The sequence below is a fragment of the Papio anubis genome, chromosome 16 (genome assembly GCF_008728515.1).
Source record: "Papio anubis isolate 15944 chromosome 16, Panubis1.0, whole genome shotgun sequence".
Lineage (NCBI taxonomy): Eukaryota > Metazoa > Chordata > Mammalia > Primates > Cercopithecidae > Papio > Papio anubis.
The window spans coordinates 56,361,810-56,378,958 of NC_044991.1; the positions used below are offsets into that span (position 1 = coordinate 56,361,810).

General features: G+C 46.2%; 1 protein-coding gene across 2 annotated transcripts in view; it reads right to left on the reverse strand.

The window, feature by feature from the left end:
* Positions 1–17,149, reverse strand: part of STK35 (serine/threonine kinase 35) — a 47,048-nt gene that overhangs the window by 17,566 nt on the left and 12,333 nt on the right. The window contains exons 3-4 of one of the 2 annotated variants that reach the window (XR_001891983.3): positions 13,285–14,034; positions 2,305–2,739 (exon numbers count right to left, since the gene is read on the reverse strand). Coding sequence is in view for 1 of the 2 variants with exons in the window: in XM_003904968.5 (XP_003905017.3) it covers positions 13,322–14,034 (713 nt within the window). In the remaining variant the exon portion in view is untranslated. The remainder of the gene's footprint in view (positions 1–2,304; positions 2,740–13,284; positions 14,035–17,149) is intronic. The other variant, XM_003904968.5, reaches the window with a different exon arrangement.

Genomic DNA, 17,149 nt, shown 5'->3' on the forward strand with positions numbered 1-17,149 from the left:
AACCATTTGCTGAATTTGTGTAAAGACCTAGGGTCCCCAGGGATCCAGGGAAGGGGGTCTGGTGAGCAGGCAGATGACGCAACCTCTACCCACGGCCTATATTGTCATTCAAACCATGGTGTGACAGGATGGCCAAAGGAGTGACTCCGAAGCCCCTTCCCCACTGGCTGAATGTCCAGATAAGGTTGGAGGGCCGCCCCTCAGCTCCTGATGCTTGCACTTAGAAACCTGAAGATTACTGAAACCAGGGACTACAGACCTTCTTCCTCCACCTCCCTCCCCTGTATGCCTTTCCCTAACCCAAAATAGAAAGTATTTCCCAATTTACAAATTAAAGTGGTTCTCAAAATCAATTTTACAGCCAGCAATCATGACTCTGATGTTATATAACTAGTAAAAATAAATAAATAAAGAGAGAGTGAGATGCCCACACTGGAGAGCTGCCCTGTGACAGGATCACCAGGCTGCCCATGTGACAGGACCCCGCATAGGTTTTCAGCTCTAAAAAGCAGAACAGTACAAAAACAACAAAATGCCATGTTCTTGAGACACAATTATAGCAGAGTGCAGATGCAAATAAGGACAGAAGAGCAACACATCATCACCTAATGAGAAGCTGATTACCAAGAAAAGAACAAAAAGTAGCAAGCCTCAGTCATGAATGCAGCCCTGAGTCCAAGGGGCCATTCTGTGCCTGTGAAGGTGCTCTTTGTTCAGCAGCAAAACTGAGATCCAACAGTCCTGAGAAGACCCAGATAAACGGGCGCCACTTACCACAAACACCCATGCATCAGAGAGTACAGTCATGTCCACATGACCAAGACACATTTATGTATCTCCCTACTCCCCGAAACCCTCTCCTGCTGCAACATTCACTCTTACATGGCTCTGTCCCCACCACCCAGTCACTCAAGCCACTGATGATGGAGTCAGCTCTGAGCCACTCCCTTCTACTTTCCAAATTCAACCCATCTGAGAGCCCTTTTGAATCTCCAAAATGCACCTTGAATTCGCTCCCACTTCACTACCTCCCCTAACCTGGACAGCCACAGCCTCCTACTTGGGCTCCCTGCTTCCACAGCTGCAGGGACAGCCAGTGACCTCTTCCTGAACTCCGCCTTGACCACCATACTACAGCCAGCTCCCTTCTTCTCTGCTTGGCAGAGGCCTCATCCTTCGGGTCTTGGCTTCAATGCCACCTCCTCAGAGAACCTTTCTCTGACCACCTTGGGCAAGTCCTCATTTTCTGCTATTTTCATTTACACACAACTGAAACCGTACCTATGGTACTCCCATATGACATGTCTCTCAAACTCAGCACCTCAAGGGTGGGGACCATGTCTGCTTTTTTCATCCATGTGTTATATTAATAGAGGCACCCACCACAGTGCCTGACACACAGTTGATCAAAAGATTAACGGGACCCCTTGGGCACGCATGTTTTCCTTTTTATTGGTGGGGGGGGGGAAGCACATGAGCCTGCAAACATTCCGAGATACTAATTCTCGCTCTGCCACCAGCGTGCCTGAGAACTGGCATGAAAGGGCAGCAGGACCCAACGCCTGTGCTGTACCTGCTGCACACCTGGCAGACCTATGCCAGCTACACGTTCCGTGTAATCCCCATGGCAAACTCTCTAGGTGTTAGCAACCCCCCTTTACGGAGGTGGACTCAGAGGGTCAGAGAGATGCCCAGGGTTTACATGAACTGAGGCTGGGAATTCTCATCTCCACGGCCCAAACCTGGCTCACAGCAGGTGCTCAATACATGTCTGTGGAACAGAAAAAGAAGTTTGCTAGTCACGATTCAAAGTCACGTTTAAGATTCCACTTAGAGGCCTGGCGCAGCGGGTTAAGACTGTAATCCCAGCACTTTGGGACGCCGAGGTGGGCTGATCATCAGGTCAGGAAATTGAGACCATCCTGGCCAACATGGTGAAACCCCGTCTCTAATAAAAATACGAAAATTAGCTGGGGTGGTGGCATGCGCCTATAATCCCAGCTACTCGGGAGGCTCAGGCAGGAAAATCGTGTGAAGCCACTGAGCCGAGATCGTGTCATTGCACTCCGGCCTGGCAACAGAGCGAGACTCTGCCTCAAAAAAAAAAAAAAAAAAAAAAAGAGAGCGAGCCTGAGTGGGAGTCAGTTGTCCCAGGGTCCCAGAGCCACATCCACCATGGAACTAGGAACATGCCAGGGCAGGAGGAATGGGTGAAAGGGACAAGAGTGGTCCTTCAGGTACCTTGGTTTTCTGGAGAAGTGACTTGCCCAAGTCACAGTGCTAGGTAATTATACGATTACTTACGGAATTATAGAAGCCAGGACCTTACAGGCCCTTCCGATTCTCAGGCCTAGGTCCAAGCTTTTTGAAGGTAAAAGGGTAAAAGGTGAGGGCAATGGTCTGCACGTTTAAAAGATGGCAGGGTGGATGACTGCACCTTCACCCTCTTTTGCCAGAGCCGTTCTGAAGCTTTTGTGTTCATCAGCATCATCTGGAGAGCTGACACAATACCCCATCCCAGTTTCCAACTCAGTAGGTGCAGCCAGAAATATGAGTTTCTAACAAGTTCCCAGGTGATGCTGCTGGTCTGGGAAGCACATCCTGAGAACCACTGGTGCTAGGGTTTCTCACTGACGCTGTGTGTTGGGGGGTGGGATCGAGTGAGGAGGAGCAGAAAGGAGACAAGGGCTTGAAGACATCTTCACCAACACTCCTTACTCATGACATCCTCTGTTCCTGCTGCAGATAAAATGAAAGCAATTTTTTAACCATGGTTAAACTTCACCCAGGTTTATATAATTAGGCTGAAGACTCACATTTAGGTCTCCGTAGGGCATCAATCCCAACTCAGTTCTAAGAGCAGGAGGGAGTCTGACATTACTGCGACAGCTGTTGTCCTGCTTACAGGACTCCGGAGCAGCAGGAAGGAGCTACATGCTCTCCGAAGGCTTTTCCTGCTATACCTGTTGGTACCTCGGCCCTAAGATGCTCAGGTCAGAAGAGGGAGGAGGACCTCTGGACCATGTCAGTGGTGACATCTGGATTTCAGTTTAGGCACTTGGCCTAAACTCCAAAATATTTTTAAAAGTTAAAGTTAGCCTGTTTGTCTGGGGTGTGGTACAATCACTTATTTCTGCTGTTCTATGCAAACCAAGGGTTCCTTCCAAACGTCATCAGATCCAAGATGCAATCTGGTTACTAACAACAGAGTGTTTACTTGTGACTTCCAGTTCTCTCTATGTCTGGTACAAGGCCGGGCTGTGCTGGTAATGCCCACACAACCTGCCAAAATCTGACAACACTATACTCCCAGCTCCATGCCTTAGATTTGCCCTGGGCGTGCCTAGCTTTCTGAGAGGGCATGTCTTAAGCACATCCAAAAAAAGTAGAAAAGAAAAAAAAAGCGGTGCTGTACATGGTGAAGGGTTTTCTTTCCCCACAAAGATGGAAGTAAATGCAGAATGAGTCAACTGGTTCACATCATCTTTGTGGTCTTCCCATTAAAATAGACAATCAATACTAAAACCCAACACGATATAACAAGGCCAACCTGCCTCCCATTACAGCTACACTACCATGCCTCTGAGTTCAGGGGAAAAAAAAAGGTGCCCATTCATAAAGCGACTTCCCCAAGCACCACATCAAGATGCTTTTTGCAGCCTGGGAAAAAGCATTTTCATCTTCCTCACTATGGCCTGTGGAGTGCCCGGGTGGCCCTAATCCATTCCTCCCATGTCCCTAGACATCACTTTCTTTAATAAAGAAAAAAAATACAGGGTTCTGACCTGTGTACAATGCAGGCTGAGTTACAGCTTTCCCCTGGCACCTCTAACTGAAAGTGAAATTTCTTTAAAGTTGGGAAATTCATTGCAGTGTTTTACGGTATTGATTTATTTTAAACTTGCTTGGCAGTTTTAAGGCCTGCCATGCCTCTGAATCCTAGAAACGCTGGAGGAGATCTCCATTTCCTCTGATTTTGTAATACCACAGCGGACTCACTAGTGGAAATGAAAAGAGGGGCTAGGAGCCCGAACGCAGCTGCCCTAAACAAGACAGAACCTTGGGCACTCTCCCCAGGTCCTGGGTCCACAATGTATCTCCAGTTGGGAATTTCACTACCTGAACAGTACCCTTTCCTCCTGTAGCTGAGAACACTGTAATCAAACCAAACCCAAGTATGTACCCTGAGATGTGGCCCCTTCACATCTCACCTGGCTTATAAGGTACCCCTAAACTTACTTTCAAGAACCAGCCTGGAATACCACCTCCTCCACTCTTTCCTGTCTTCCTGTATCTCTACTGAGCCATCTATAACCCACTACAACCAAGTGTCCATATCTTATCTGCATTATTAAACTAAGTTCCTAGGAGACCATACTGGGGTCCAAACAATCAATGCCTCTACTGGGCAAGTGCCTACCATATGCCAGAAGGGCTCTTGCCCACCAAATCTGACTTGGCTCTAGACTCTTTCGACACAGGGCTATGGGCAGCCACATCATTCAGAGTAAGCACGAGTGATGGAATCCCTTGCTTAAGTCAGGATTCAATGAGTGAGCTGGAAGATTTGTCAGAAAGAAATAGAGCAACTGCTGCCATTCTGCTGGGTCCTCATCAACCTTAAATCCCTGGCTGGATTCACTCAGAATGGGCTTCTGCCAGGGCACCAGGACCACAGACACGTACAATGCCTTTGGCTCTTATTGGAGCCGTTTCCTCGTAGCTGGTGCCAGACACTGGCTGACTGACAGCATGCCCTCAGTGCCGGGTGCTTTCCCAGCGGCTGGTGGGTGGAGGTGTGCTTTGGATCTCCTACTTTCCAACCTTTTGGCAATTCTGACCTGGTTGCATACCTGGCTCCTGTCTTCTCTGCTGCCAGACCTTGGTTATATGGGCACCTCACACTATCTCAGTCTTGCCTCCTCTGCCAATGTTTGGGGCAGTCATTGTAACACAGGAGGAACCCACGTGCAGGCTGACCGCACCCGAAGGGATGGCTGGTGGCCCTGAAACAGTATGCCTGTGCTGAAACCAGTGTCAGACTGTGAAGGACGCCCATGGCAGCCCTGGGTGCTTTACTGTGTGGTGCTATTGGAGGGGAAGCCACCACCTGCCTCAGAATAGAAACCCATTAAAAGTGGCTTTAAGAGGCTGCAGAACGCAGAATGGAGTAGCAGAATTTCCAGACAGATACACCTTGTCTCAAATCTTGGCTCTCAAAACCTTAGGAAAGTGATTTTCCCCTTCCTTATCTGCAGAAAAGAGGGCACATAACAGAATAGCTAAGCAGATGATATATGATAATGATACATGTAAAGTGCTTAATTCAGGGCTTGGAATAAAAAGGCAGGGTCTCTGCCCTGCACAAGTCAAGGGGTCCCTCAAAGCAGGTTTTGATAACCAGTAGCTATTACTGTTGGTGGGAGTGTCTTTGTGTCCCTGGGGTAAGAGGAAATGGGAGGTGGAAGCACCCCTGAACATCAGACAGCTTTGCTCACAGCTGGACGATTACAAGAGCCACTTTGATTTACCCAAAGGGATGCTATCTAGGTTAGGTGGAGCCAAGGATGCCACGGAGGAAGAACATGTGAGCAGCAACTGGGCCTTGACGTCAACAGCCCCAGGCCAGGCCTGTCCCCTCATGGATGCTTTCATGTCCTGCAGAGCTGCAAGGGACAGATTATCCCTGGGGGGCCATTGGCCCCATTACATAACTGACAGCTCAGCTTCCTGCTGTTGATGCGGCAGAAACAATCAAGAGATGGCAACAGCAGGTCACTGGGGAGCTTGTGGGACTTACAAAAAAAAAAAAAAAAAATACCAGCCTTCCCCACCTGGGGAGGAAAACGCCTCAGAAAACACCAGCAGAGAGATGAGGCCCCAAGGGACATATCTCTTTGTATACAGGTACCTAGAGCCACCAGGGTCTTCACAGTTGAAGACTGGGCTTCAATTTCCTGAGAGAAAAGAGAACCAAACACTCCGACTCTTCACTCACAACCCCCACCTCTTGTGAAGCTGTTTAGCGCTAGTGAGATGGGGTGTGGCAAAGCTGTGACCCCTACTGTATGGGGTCTCAGGGGTTCAGGGGTTCTGGATCTGCCTGGATCAAAGAATTGATCATCAAGAGACACCACCTCGACCCCACGATCTCTCTGCTCTTAATAAAACCTCCAATCTTACCCACTTCAGGGTACAGCTTAGCATTTCCCGTCTCCCATCCTCTCTTTGGGAAATTCAAGGCTCTACCAAAGACTAAGCAGGGATCAGCTTCTGGGGTGCAAAACCAAACCACTGCCTTCGACTCCTTGGCAGTTACACCTTTCCATGAAGGAAGAACCTTCCTTGCTTCTACTTTCCTATGGGCTCCCTGGCTGCTCATCACCATACTCTTGACCTTTTCAGAGTAGGAGAGGAACTATCTCCTCTTGAAGCCTACTAAGTGTTCCATACCACGCATCTCATGATGCTCTGGGCTTGGTGGGCAGGAAATTCCATCTACTTAGATGCTCACTTATTTGTTGAATTCAATCAGGAAAACATTTTAAATTTAAAGATGATTCAATGACGCAATACACCAAACTGGTTAAAGCCATGGACTGAGTCCTGGGTTCAAGCCTAGGCTCTGCCCCTTCTTAGCTCTGTGACTTTCAGGAATTTACTTGAAAATAAGCAAAGGAATTATTGGTCATAAAGCACTCAGCCCAGGGATGACCATGAATCATTGCTGTTTTGGTCATCTTTGGCACTGCCGCCCTTCTTCACAGCCTTACCCCTCAGGCTGCCACAATCCTCAGCCAGGCACCAGGTACAGGCAAGGGAGGGCAGTCCTGTAAGGCAGGAGCTAGTTCCTGGCATTCCCGAGAGCTGGGCCAGGAAGTCATAGAGTGGACCTATCCAGTACTGGGGGTCCCAACTTCTTACCTCAAACCATTTTAAAATTTATCCTCCAGAGACTGTTTTGAATACTTTGCTGTTTAAAACAAACCATGTTAATTAAGCATTTGTTTTCCATTTTTTAGTATCACTGCTGATTAACTTGATAGCTATAGTGTAACAACACAGTTTGGGTGTAATTCTAGCACAAAGCAAACAAATTGGTCATTGAATTGGGCTTGTATGGCTTCAACAGGTAAATATGCTCTGCCTGTCAGCTAAGCTGAAAGGGCTTGTGAATTCCTGTCTTAGATTAGGGTTGTACTAGAGGTCTGGGGACACCTGGGGTACAATCTGAGATCTTGCAGAATAGAAGTGAAATCTGAAGCGTAGGTCAAGGGGCCAACCCAGATAACCCAGTACGTTAGCCGAGAGCCACATCTTTGGACCCCAGGCAAGGGATAAATGTGTCATCTATTACTTCAACAAGAAATTAGGCCTGATTTCCTTCTCTGATGTTAGGCAGCTACCAAGATCTCACATGGAACTAGAAATACCTTCTGTGACCCCTCAGGTCACACCAACATCTGATTTCCTTCAGTAGGCCTTAGTTGCCCACTCCAAAAAGACGTCATTCGAGGGCTTTGGCTTCAAAAGGCCCTAGTAACGGAGGTTTGTATATCAGACAGCAGACTTGGCCATGAATGCAGATTCCCTCATCCCACAACACTCTCCCTGGTAACACGTGGGCGGAGGCACCTGGAACATCAGTTTGGCTGGCTTCCTGCTTGGGGTGAAAGACTGTGGCTAGCTGGTAGGAACCATTAGGAATTATTAAATATCTTTCAAAAGTGACAAATAAGAAAGAGATCAGACCCATCATTGAGTGATCTTTAAAAATAGATATACTTTTCTAGAACAAGTGATTGGACAGGGTGGGCCTTGACTACATCTTTGTTTCAAAAGAAAAGCTATTTCACAATCCACAAAGTGAGGCTACCAAAGTCCACTGTCTTCAGAGGGAAACGGAAGCCAACACTTCTACCTAGGCCAAAGTGTGGATCTAAACAATGCTACTGTACTACAATTAATTCAGACTGTTTACACAGGGCACTTTCACAACCTATTGTGATCCCCCCAACAACCTCAATAAGATATATAGGATCAACTCCATTTTATAGATAATAAAACTGAGGCCCTCATAAGTGGAATAATTTGCCTAAGGCCACACAGTCAGGAAAACACGGAAATAAGACTCCATCCCTGCATTGTTACTAGACATCACTTCAGGGGAATCCCAGGTTTCCAACCCAAAATGCATTTCCTTTTATTTTTGCAAAAAACTAAAACTAGTTAGCCCTGACTTAAATCCGACTCTGAAATCTATAATCCTAAAACACTGAGGTGTTTTTTCATCATGGTGGTATAGGGGTCAAGTGTGTTTACTTATGCAACTAGAGTTTTTTGTTGTTTTTTTTTGTTTTGTTTTATTTTGTTTTGAGACAGGGTCCCTCTCTGTCGCCCAGGCTGGAGCGCAGTGGTGCGATCTTGGCTCACTGCAACCTCTGCCTTCCTGGTTCAAGAGATTCTCATGCCTCAGTCTTCCAAGTACTGGGCCTATGGCATGTGCCACCACACCTGGCTAAGTTTTGCATTTTTACCAGAGACCAGGTTTCACCATGTTTCCCAGGCTGGTCTCAAACTCCTGAGCTCAAACGATCTGCCCCTACTCAGCTTCCCAGAGTGCTGGGATTACAAGGCATGAGCTACCACACCCAGCCTATTTTAATTTTTAATAGTACAAACATCCACAGATAAAACCCAAAACAAAAGCTCTTTGGAGTCTGTAAATTCAAAAATGTAAAGAGGCTTTCAGACCAAAAACTTTGAGAACTACTGGTCTATTCCCTCACTGTCTCCAATTCCTCTCCTCTTCCCCTCTCAAATCCACTCTAGTTACAGGTTTCCCCATTACTCCACCAAAATTGTTCATAAGTACTGATGCTTTCCCATTTACTAAATCCAACGGGCAATTCCTCTCACTCAATCAACTAGCAGATGATGCCACAAGCTGGCTCCCTCCTCCTCTTGATGTCTCTTCCCCTCTCTCTGGCTCCTTCCTTTCTTCCCACCCTCAATGTTGCATCACCTGGACCTCACTCCTCTGACCTCCTCTTGTCTATTACCCACTCCAGTACTGTGGCAAATCTCTAAATTTGTATCTCTTGGCTGGACCCCTCCCTTGAACTCCAGACTCATCCAACTGTCTACTCTACACTTGTATTTGGATTCTAAATAGGCATGCCAAACTTTCAGATAACTAAAACCTAACTTTCTCCTGCCAAACGTATTCTTCCCAATGCCTTCCCCACCTTATTTAATGGCAGCTCAATATTCTTCCAATCACTTAGGCTGACACCTTGAAGTGATGATTAATTCCTTTCTCTCATACCTCACATATGATCCAGCCGGAAACCCTGCCGGCTCTGACTTCAAAAAAAAAACCCCAAAATCCAATAATCACTTCTCTGTTCCACTGTTTCAAGCCATCGTCATCTCTCACCTGGATTACTGCAACAGCCTCCCACCTTGTCCCGTTATTTCAAGATGCAAAGTGATCCTTTCAAAAGAGTAGATACCACACAGCTGAAAACATCCCCATGGCCTTCCCTCTTATCCAAAAACACAAGCCAAAATCTCTACAGAGGCTTACGAGGCCTACTACTTGGTTCCTGTTATTTATCTCTTCCTATACACTCCTTGCTCACTCTAGCCAACTTTCAGGACCTTCACAGTGGCCATTACCTCGGTCTGAGATGCTCTTTCCTCAGAAATCCTTGCGACTCACTCCCTCAACTCCTTCCAACATTCGCTCAAAGGTCACTGTCTCTGGGAGACCCACTCTGATATCTTCCATTTAAAAGTACAACCCCACCCTTCCCTGCCACCCAAGCTTCATATCTCCCCTACCCTGCTCTACTCTTCTCACCCTACCCTCTCACTGCACCCAGCACGGAGCACTTTCTTGTACATTACCTATGGGTATCGTCTGTCTTCCCAATAGAATGAATGTTAAGCTCCGCACTGCAAAAATTTGTTTCGTTCACCGTGTCTAAAATGGTACTTGGAAATAGTTTCCAAAGAACATGTTGAACGAATAAATGAAATTAGCTTGTCTATCTACAAAACTTGGCAGGAGAAAGGGAGGTCAGACTCAATGTTCTTCCCGAATCAAGCCTCAGATTCTCTGATCAGTCAGATACAGCTCATCTACACAACTGATCTGAAGCTTCTGGCAACACAGGGTTTGGCTCTGGTCACAGACCTGGGCCCAGACCCACAATTCTAAGTGCCCACCTAAGACAGGGGAGGATAGGTTATGGTCAAATTGGCACCACTAGTACTGTAAAGATTAGCTATAAAAGCCACAAAATGAATTAACAAAACAGCCTGGGAACTCACCAGTAACCATATTCCTAATCTTTCCCCCTCTTCTCAAGGTCACCTGTTTCTCCTAGATGAAGCAATCACTCCAATTTAGCCAAAAGTCTGCCCTGCAAAACAGCACAAATCTCAAGTGTGGATATCCAAATGGAAGCCCTGATCTCAATTAGTTATGACAACCCCATAATCATAACCTAAATTCAGGTCCCTCTTCCAAGGACAACCTTCCTACGCCAGAGCAAATCTGAATTTTAAGAGGTCTTTCAAAAGCAAAAAGGATGCGATGGAAATGGGAAGTGACAGCACAAAATACACTGAAAACACTGTCTAGCCAACCCTTTCAGTTTCTAATATAGCACTACCCTAAACCTAGCTTTGGGGAGTGCTGTTCTCCTACCCACGGGTGGTACGACCAATTGGCCCAGCACCTGGAATACATGTTTGTGGAATGAAAGAATTAAACCTAAGTGACTCACTCCAGAAATACATTCACTAAGAACACTGCACACGAAACCAAGCTCAACTTGGTATGAGCCAACCCCATCTAGAAACCAGAGGATAATGAAGGGAAAGGGAGGGAACCCACCCAAGTGATGGAAAGCTCCGTGCCTTATGGCTCCTAAGGCTCCCTGTGACCACTAGGAGATCAGCACTAGCTCCATCACCTCATCAAGACCGGCACAGTGTAGGAGCAGCTTACTTCTAGCTTACCATATTAAGGGAAAAGGGGGTGGGGGATGCTTGAATAAGATATACCCATCCTTAATTTAGTAGGATCTGGGGTAAATTACTTAATCCCTTGCAAGGTTGTAAAGGTGAAACAAAATGGTACATGTGAAACTACCTAGCATATATGCTGGTCAATTTTCTCTTACACATACATTAAACTTCAGTCCAATTGAACTATTCTGCTGTTCCTATAAATACACCTTTGGGTTTTCCAGCTCGATTTCTGTCTACACTGTTCCCTGTCCTCTCTAATTTCCACGTCTACATTCCTCATTAACCCAAATTGGTCTAGTCTCTCAAATGTGCCAGGCTCCCTCTGGTTTCAGGTCCTTTGCAGAGGTTGGTCTGTCTGTCTGGGATGCTCCCTCACCCCTAATTCCCTCCTCTTGACTCTGTGCATCAACACCCGAATTTCCCTGAATACCTCTTCTCCTTAAACAGCTATAAAACAATTATGATTGGAAGAATCAGACCTAGTGACTCACTACAAAAATACTTTGATTGAGAATACTACACATGAAACCAAGTTCAACTTGGAGTTTCTCTCCCTAATTAAGATGCAGAATTCATGAAGACGGGGAAAGTCTCTGATTTGGCTTATCATGTCACCCCAGCCTAGCACAGTACAGTCATGGGTCGCTGAACAATGGGCTGCTTAACGATCTCTGAGAAATGAGTCACTAGGCAACTGTTGTGTAACGTCAAGAGTGTACTTACACAAACCTAGATGGTGTAGCCTACTATACACCTAGATGACATGTATGGCCTATCATTCCTGGGCTACAATTCTGTACAGCATGTTACTGTACTGAACACTATAGGCAGTTGCAACACAATGGTAAGTTTTCATGTATCTAAACACAGAAAAGGTAACACACTGCATCATAATATGCACTGTAACATTACAACAGCTGCATCACTAGGTAACAGGAAATTTTCAGTTCCATTATAATCTCATGGGACCACCATATAATATGCCATTCCTTGTTGACCAAAACGTTGTTCACGCGGAGCATGACTGTACTTGACAAAGGAAAGCTCACAATAATTTTTTTTTTTTTTTGAGACGGAGTCTCTCTCTGTCGCCTAGGCTGGAGTGCAGTGGCGCAATCTCAGCTCACGGCAAGCTCTGCCTCCTGGGTTCACGCCATTCTCCTGCCTCAGCCTCCTGAGTAGCTTTCTTTTGACTACAGGCGCCTGCCGCCACGCCTGGCTAATGTTTTGTATTTTCAGTAGAGACGGGGTTTCACTGTGTTAGCCAGGATGGTCTCGATCTCCTGACCTCGTGATCCGCCCACCTCAGAATAAATTTTTTAAATAAGCAAAGACTTCTACATAAATATTCACTAATACATTCTTTATAGTATCTAAAATGGAAAAAATCTGTTTTCTAAAGTAGGAGAATGGTTAAATTATGGTACATATAACGGGAATGTCACACCGTCCCTGAAAAGCCATACTTTTAAAGTACGACATGGAGGAATGCTCAGATTAGTAATGAGTAAAAAGAGAAAGACCTCAACCAGCTAGGGCAAGATCTAAACTATGCAGAACTGGATGTGTGAGTAGGTGGGATACAATTAGAGGTAGCGTTTATTCTCTGAAAAACTGTTTACCTCTTATGCACATTTTCTACAGTGAGCATTTATAATGATGAGAAAGAGTGTTTCTTAAAAAAGGGAGATTCAGCTTAAACGCAACCTCCTCTCAGAAGACTTCTCTAGACTTTCCAACTTGTACTCAGATAATTGCACATTTCTCCCATCAAGACATGGGGGGGAATCTTTGATAAGAAGCACTTAGTTTTCTTCAACTTTGTAGTCCCCCCCAACTTCACAGGGCCCATCCCAGGGTCCAGAATGAAGAACCCAGTACAAGAAGCGGGCACACAGGAAAAAAAAAGGGAGGCTGGGCATGGTGGCTCACGCCTGTAATCCCAGCACTTTGGGAGGCTGAGACTGGCAGATCGCTTGAGGTCAGAAGTTCGAGACCAGCCTGGTCAACATGGTGAAACTCCTTCTCTATTAAAAATACAAAAATTAGCTGGGCATGATGGCAGATGCCTGTAATCTCAGCTACCCGGGTGGCTGAGGCACGAGATTCACTTGAACCCGGGAGGTAGAGGTTGCAGTGAGCCGAGATCCTGCCACTGCACCCACTGCGCTCCAGTCTGATAGACAGAGTGAGACCCTGTCTCAAAACAAAAACAAAAAAACAACAACAGAAAGCACTCACCTAGTTTAAAATCACCCAAAATGCTTAGCCCTGAATTTTAAGCAGCACATGTGACCTGGTCCATTCTGGTTTCAAGTTCAAAGGCATCAGGCCGGTCCTGTGGGTTAGCAGCTAACATATCTTTCAAGAGCTGCTTGATCCCCTCAGACATGGAAGTCCTGCGTTTTTGGGGGATGTGCAACTCCATCTTTGGGTTTTCTAGCAGCGCCTCACCAACAGGGACGATCTCAGTCCCCTGTTTAATGTAGGTCCCCAGGAGCTCCTTCTTGGTCTCAGAGTCAATAAAAGTGATTCTTTCTATCATTGCCCAGATGATAATGCCCAGGGCAAAGATGTCCGCCTTGGCTGTGTAGTGTCCCTCCCAGACTTCAGGAGCCATGTAGAAGTCCGAGCCGCAGGCTGAGGACAGCCAGTACTTATTCACATTCACATTTTTGTTGTCTTGATTGCCCTCTTTGCCTCGGGGTGCCAGCCCAGCACAGACCTTGCTTAGTCCAAAGTCGGCCACTTTGAGGATGGGGGTGCCAGACCGCTCTGTGATGAGGATGTTGTCTGGCTTCAGGTCCCTGTGCACAATATGGTTTTTGTGCAGGAAGGCAATGGCACTCGTGAGCTGTAGCATGAAACTTTTGTTGGTGGCTGGGTCCGGCCTCCGGGACAGGACATACTGATTCAGGTCTCCACCTTCACAGAACTCCATGACAAACCAGAGATAGCAGGGCTCCTCAGCATAACCCAGGATCCTTTCTCCTAAATCAAAGAAGACAGGAAGGCACTTGAGTGAGATGGACATAGTCACACTTCTTTTGAACTAAAGGACGCAGTGTATTCAAGAGTGACATTGGTGACAAACAACTGCTCCAAGGGGACCCGCAAAACTGGCACTGAGTCCCTTTCTACTCACACAGAACAAGTCAAGGTATGACATGGGCACCAGGGACTGGTGTCAGGCACCTGGGTTTGGAATGAGGCCCAGGTGGAAACTCAGGTTTTACTGCTGTCTGGTGGACCGCAAAGCCTTTTTGTTTCATTATACTGTTTCCCAACAGGCACTGCCATACCACCTACACCTTCCAAGGCTGCTGGGCAGATGGGACAAGGAAAAGCATGCAAGAAGGCTGTCACGGGTCTGTTGCTTCTAATATCATTGTTACTCCATGCTGAGCAAATGACCTTCCCTCTTTTTTTTCCTGACTTACAGAAGGATTCTTGTTAATGTACCTAGAATGGCACTACCATTTCCTTTATTTCAGAGGCACGCTCCTACAATTTCCTTGGTTTACTTCAGAGGCACACTCCGATCCATCAATATTTTCTGCGAGCCCACCATATGCCTAGCACAAGTTAGCTACATAACATGCCCTGTCTCTATGAGGCTTAGTTTCAAGGAGATGACAGGTATCCACAGCAGCAACCATCAAAAGCCGTACATCTCCATCAGGGTCAACACCTACAGTGAAGTGGGGGCAGGAGCCGCCAGATCTAAAGGTGTCAGAGAGGGCAGGACTGAACTTACCCTGTAAAAAGGCAGGCAGTAGATCAGTGGGGGAGCAGGAAGGTAATTCTAGGCTGAAAGATGGAATGGATGATGGAACACAGGGACGAAAAGACCAGAAAGGTGTAAATAGGAAGGCTGGTGGGAACAGCAGAGTCTAAAGTCGATGTACAAGATAAGATTTAAATTGTGTGGGCTTGAAACTCTAGGAAAGCTGGTAACCAACCTCTCCAAGCAAATCTCAATATTCTTTATAAAGCAATTGATAGTCCAGTGAATCTTTATGTGGATGTTGTTTGATGACTACAACTGCTCCCGAAGCTAAGTCTAAGAAGGCAGATGTTTTATCTCACTGATGAGAGGCTGGGCCTGCAAATGTGCTGCCTTGCTCTGGGTGGTCACAAGGTCGTTTGTAACTGAGCCAGGACCTGAAGAGAAACCCTCTCTCTGGCCCCAGTATGGAGTATCCATCCTACCAAAAATGACTGCACTTCCTCAGATAGCTTCTGGCAGAGGGTTCCTTTTACTAGTCATTTACTCTATTATAACGAAAAGCAGTGATCTGGGTGAGACTCTGCTAACCCAAACAGCCCTGAAATTACCAAGGCACACAGTCTACTAAAGCCAGTGGTCTGAGTTCTGGGTTGGACCAAGACGATGTGACGTAAAAAACAAAAGCTTGGGCCCGGCGCGGTGGCTCAAGCCTGTAATCCCAGCACTTTGGGAGGCCGAGATGCGTGGATCACGAGGTCAGGAGATCGAGACCATCCTGGCTAACACGGTGAAACCTCGTCTCTACTAAAAAATACAAAAAAAAAACTAGCTGGGCGAGGTGGCAGGCACCTGTAGTCCCAGCTACTCGGGCAAAGAGGCAGGGGAGAATGGGCGTAAACCGGGGCGGGCTGCGGTGAGCTGAGATCTGGCCACTGCACTCCATCCTGAAGCGACAAACGAGACTCATCTCAAAAAAAAAAAAAAAAAGCAAAAAGCTTGGGTTTTATCTGTCAGGATGAACCTCACTTCTCTTGTAATTATATAATTTATTTGCTTATATTACTCACAATCAAAGTAACACAGGTAGAACCAGTTTAGGGCAGATGTTTTTTGTTCTTTTCAAATCAGTTATTTCCCCTCTCATAATCCTCTATCTAGGTCATGGGCAGAGGCCCTCTATGTAAAAATACTGCACAATGAAGCATCAATCTGAAGCGCAAGTCAAGCTAGATGCTAACGACCCACAAAAAGGAGAACAAGAAATGTGTACTAGAGGTAGAACCAGAAAGGAAAAGATTAAAAAGCCATCCAGTTCCCTTTGCAAAGGTCACATCAGAAAACACTGAAACTTCTGGTGGGAGAATAAAGAGGAATGATGATTATTTTATATACAAAGTTAGTAACTATGGCAACCTAAGGAAAAAGAAAACAAGTCTGCAAAACAGACTGTAATCTAAGTCCAGGTTATGAGAATCCAGGGAAAGAAAAAACGGTAAAAAAAAAAAAAGACCCCAAAGTTTGTGAGTGGTTGGGGGAGATTGGACCCTCGGACTGAGGAGCTGTTCTGAGGAAGGAGCTAGACTCAGGAGATGCTACAGGAGGGGCTAGTTTGTTGAGAGGAAAATTCTGGACAGGAAGAAGTATTCTCAGAATCACACTCAGCAACAGTGGGTATGACAGAATGGAAAACTGGAAGCGCAGCTCTTTATCCCAGATACAAAAGTGTTATTATTTTTACGAGTCAAGGTCTCACTCTGTCGCCCAGGCTGGAGAGCAGAGGTGCGACCATAGCTCACAGTAGCCTCCAACTCCTGTGCTCAAGTGGTCCTCCCGCCTTGGCTTCCCAACGTACTTCCATAAGAAGTACTTTTGAGGCTGGGTGCAGCGGCCTCAATAGTCCCAGCTTCTCAACAGCACCCAGCCTCAAAAGTACTTCTTTGCGCAGGAAGGGCCCGTGGACTTACTTCATGAGAAGCAAGGAAAATACAGTGAGACTGAGGTGTGATGAAAAGATGGCTAGAACCCTGGGCAAGTCCCTGAACCTCTCTGAGTCTCAGTCTTTTTGGTGCTTCAGTCTTCACATCCATCAAATGAGATAATGAAAGTATACCACATGAGTACTGTGAATTAAGTCAGATATGAACTTGGGGAAATGAACCACTGACCATCACCAACATCATCATTTCCACCCAACCCCAACCAAATCCTTGGAAGTCACCGATTTCAAGAATCCCAGTGCTGTAGGCCATACAAGTAAGTTTTTACATGTTAGGCAAAAGATGAAATTTAGATCATCGAATAAAAGTGGATTATTCCATCTAAGACATCACACTTCTTAGGCTGTAACAGCTGAAACCCATGTTCTAGGTAGACCAG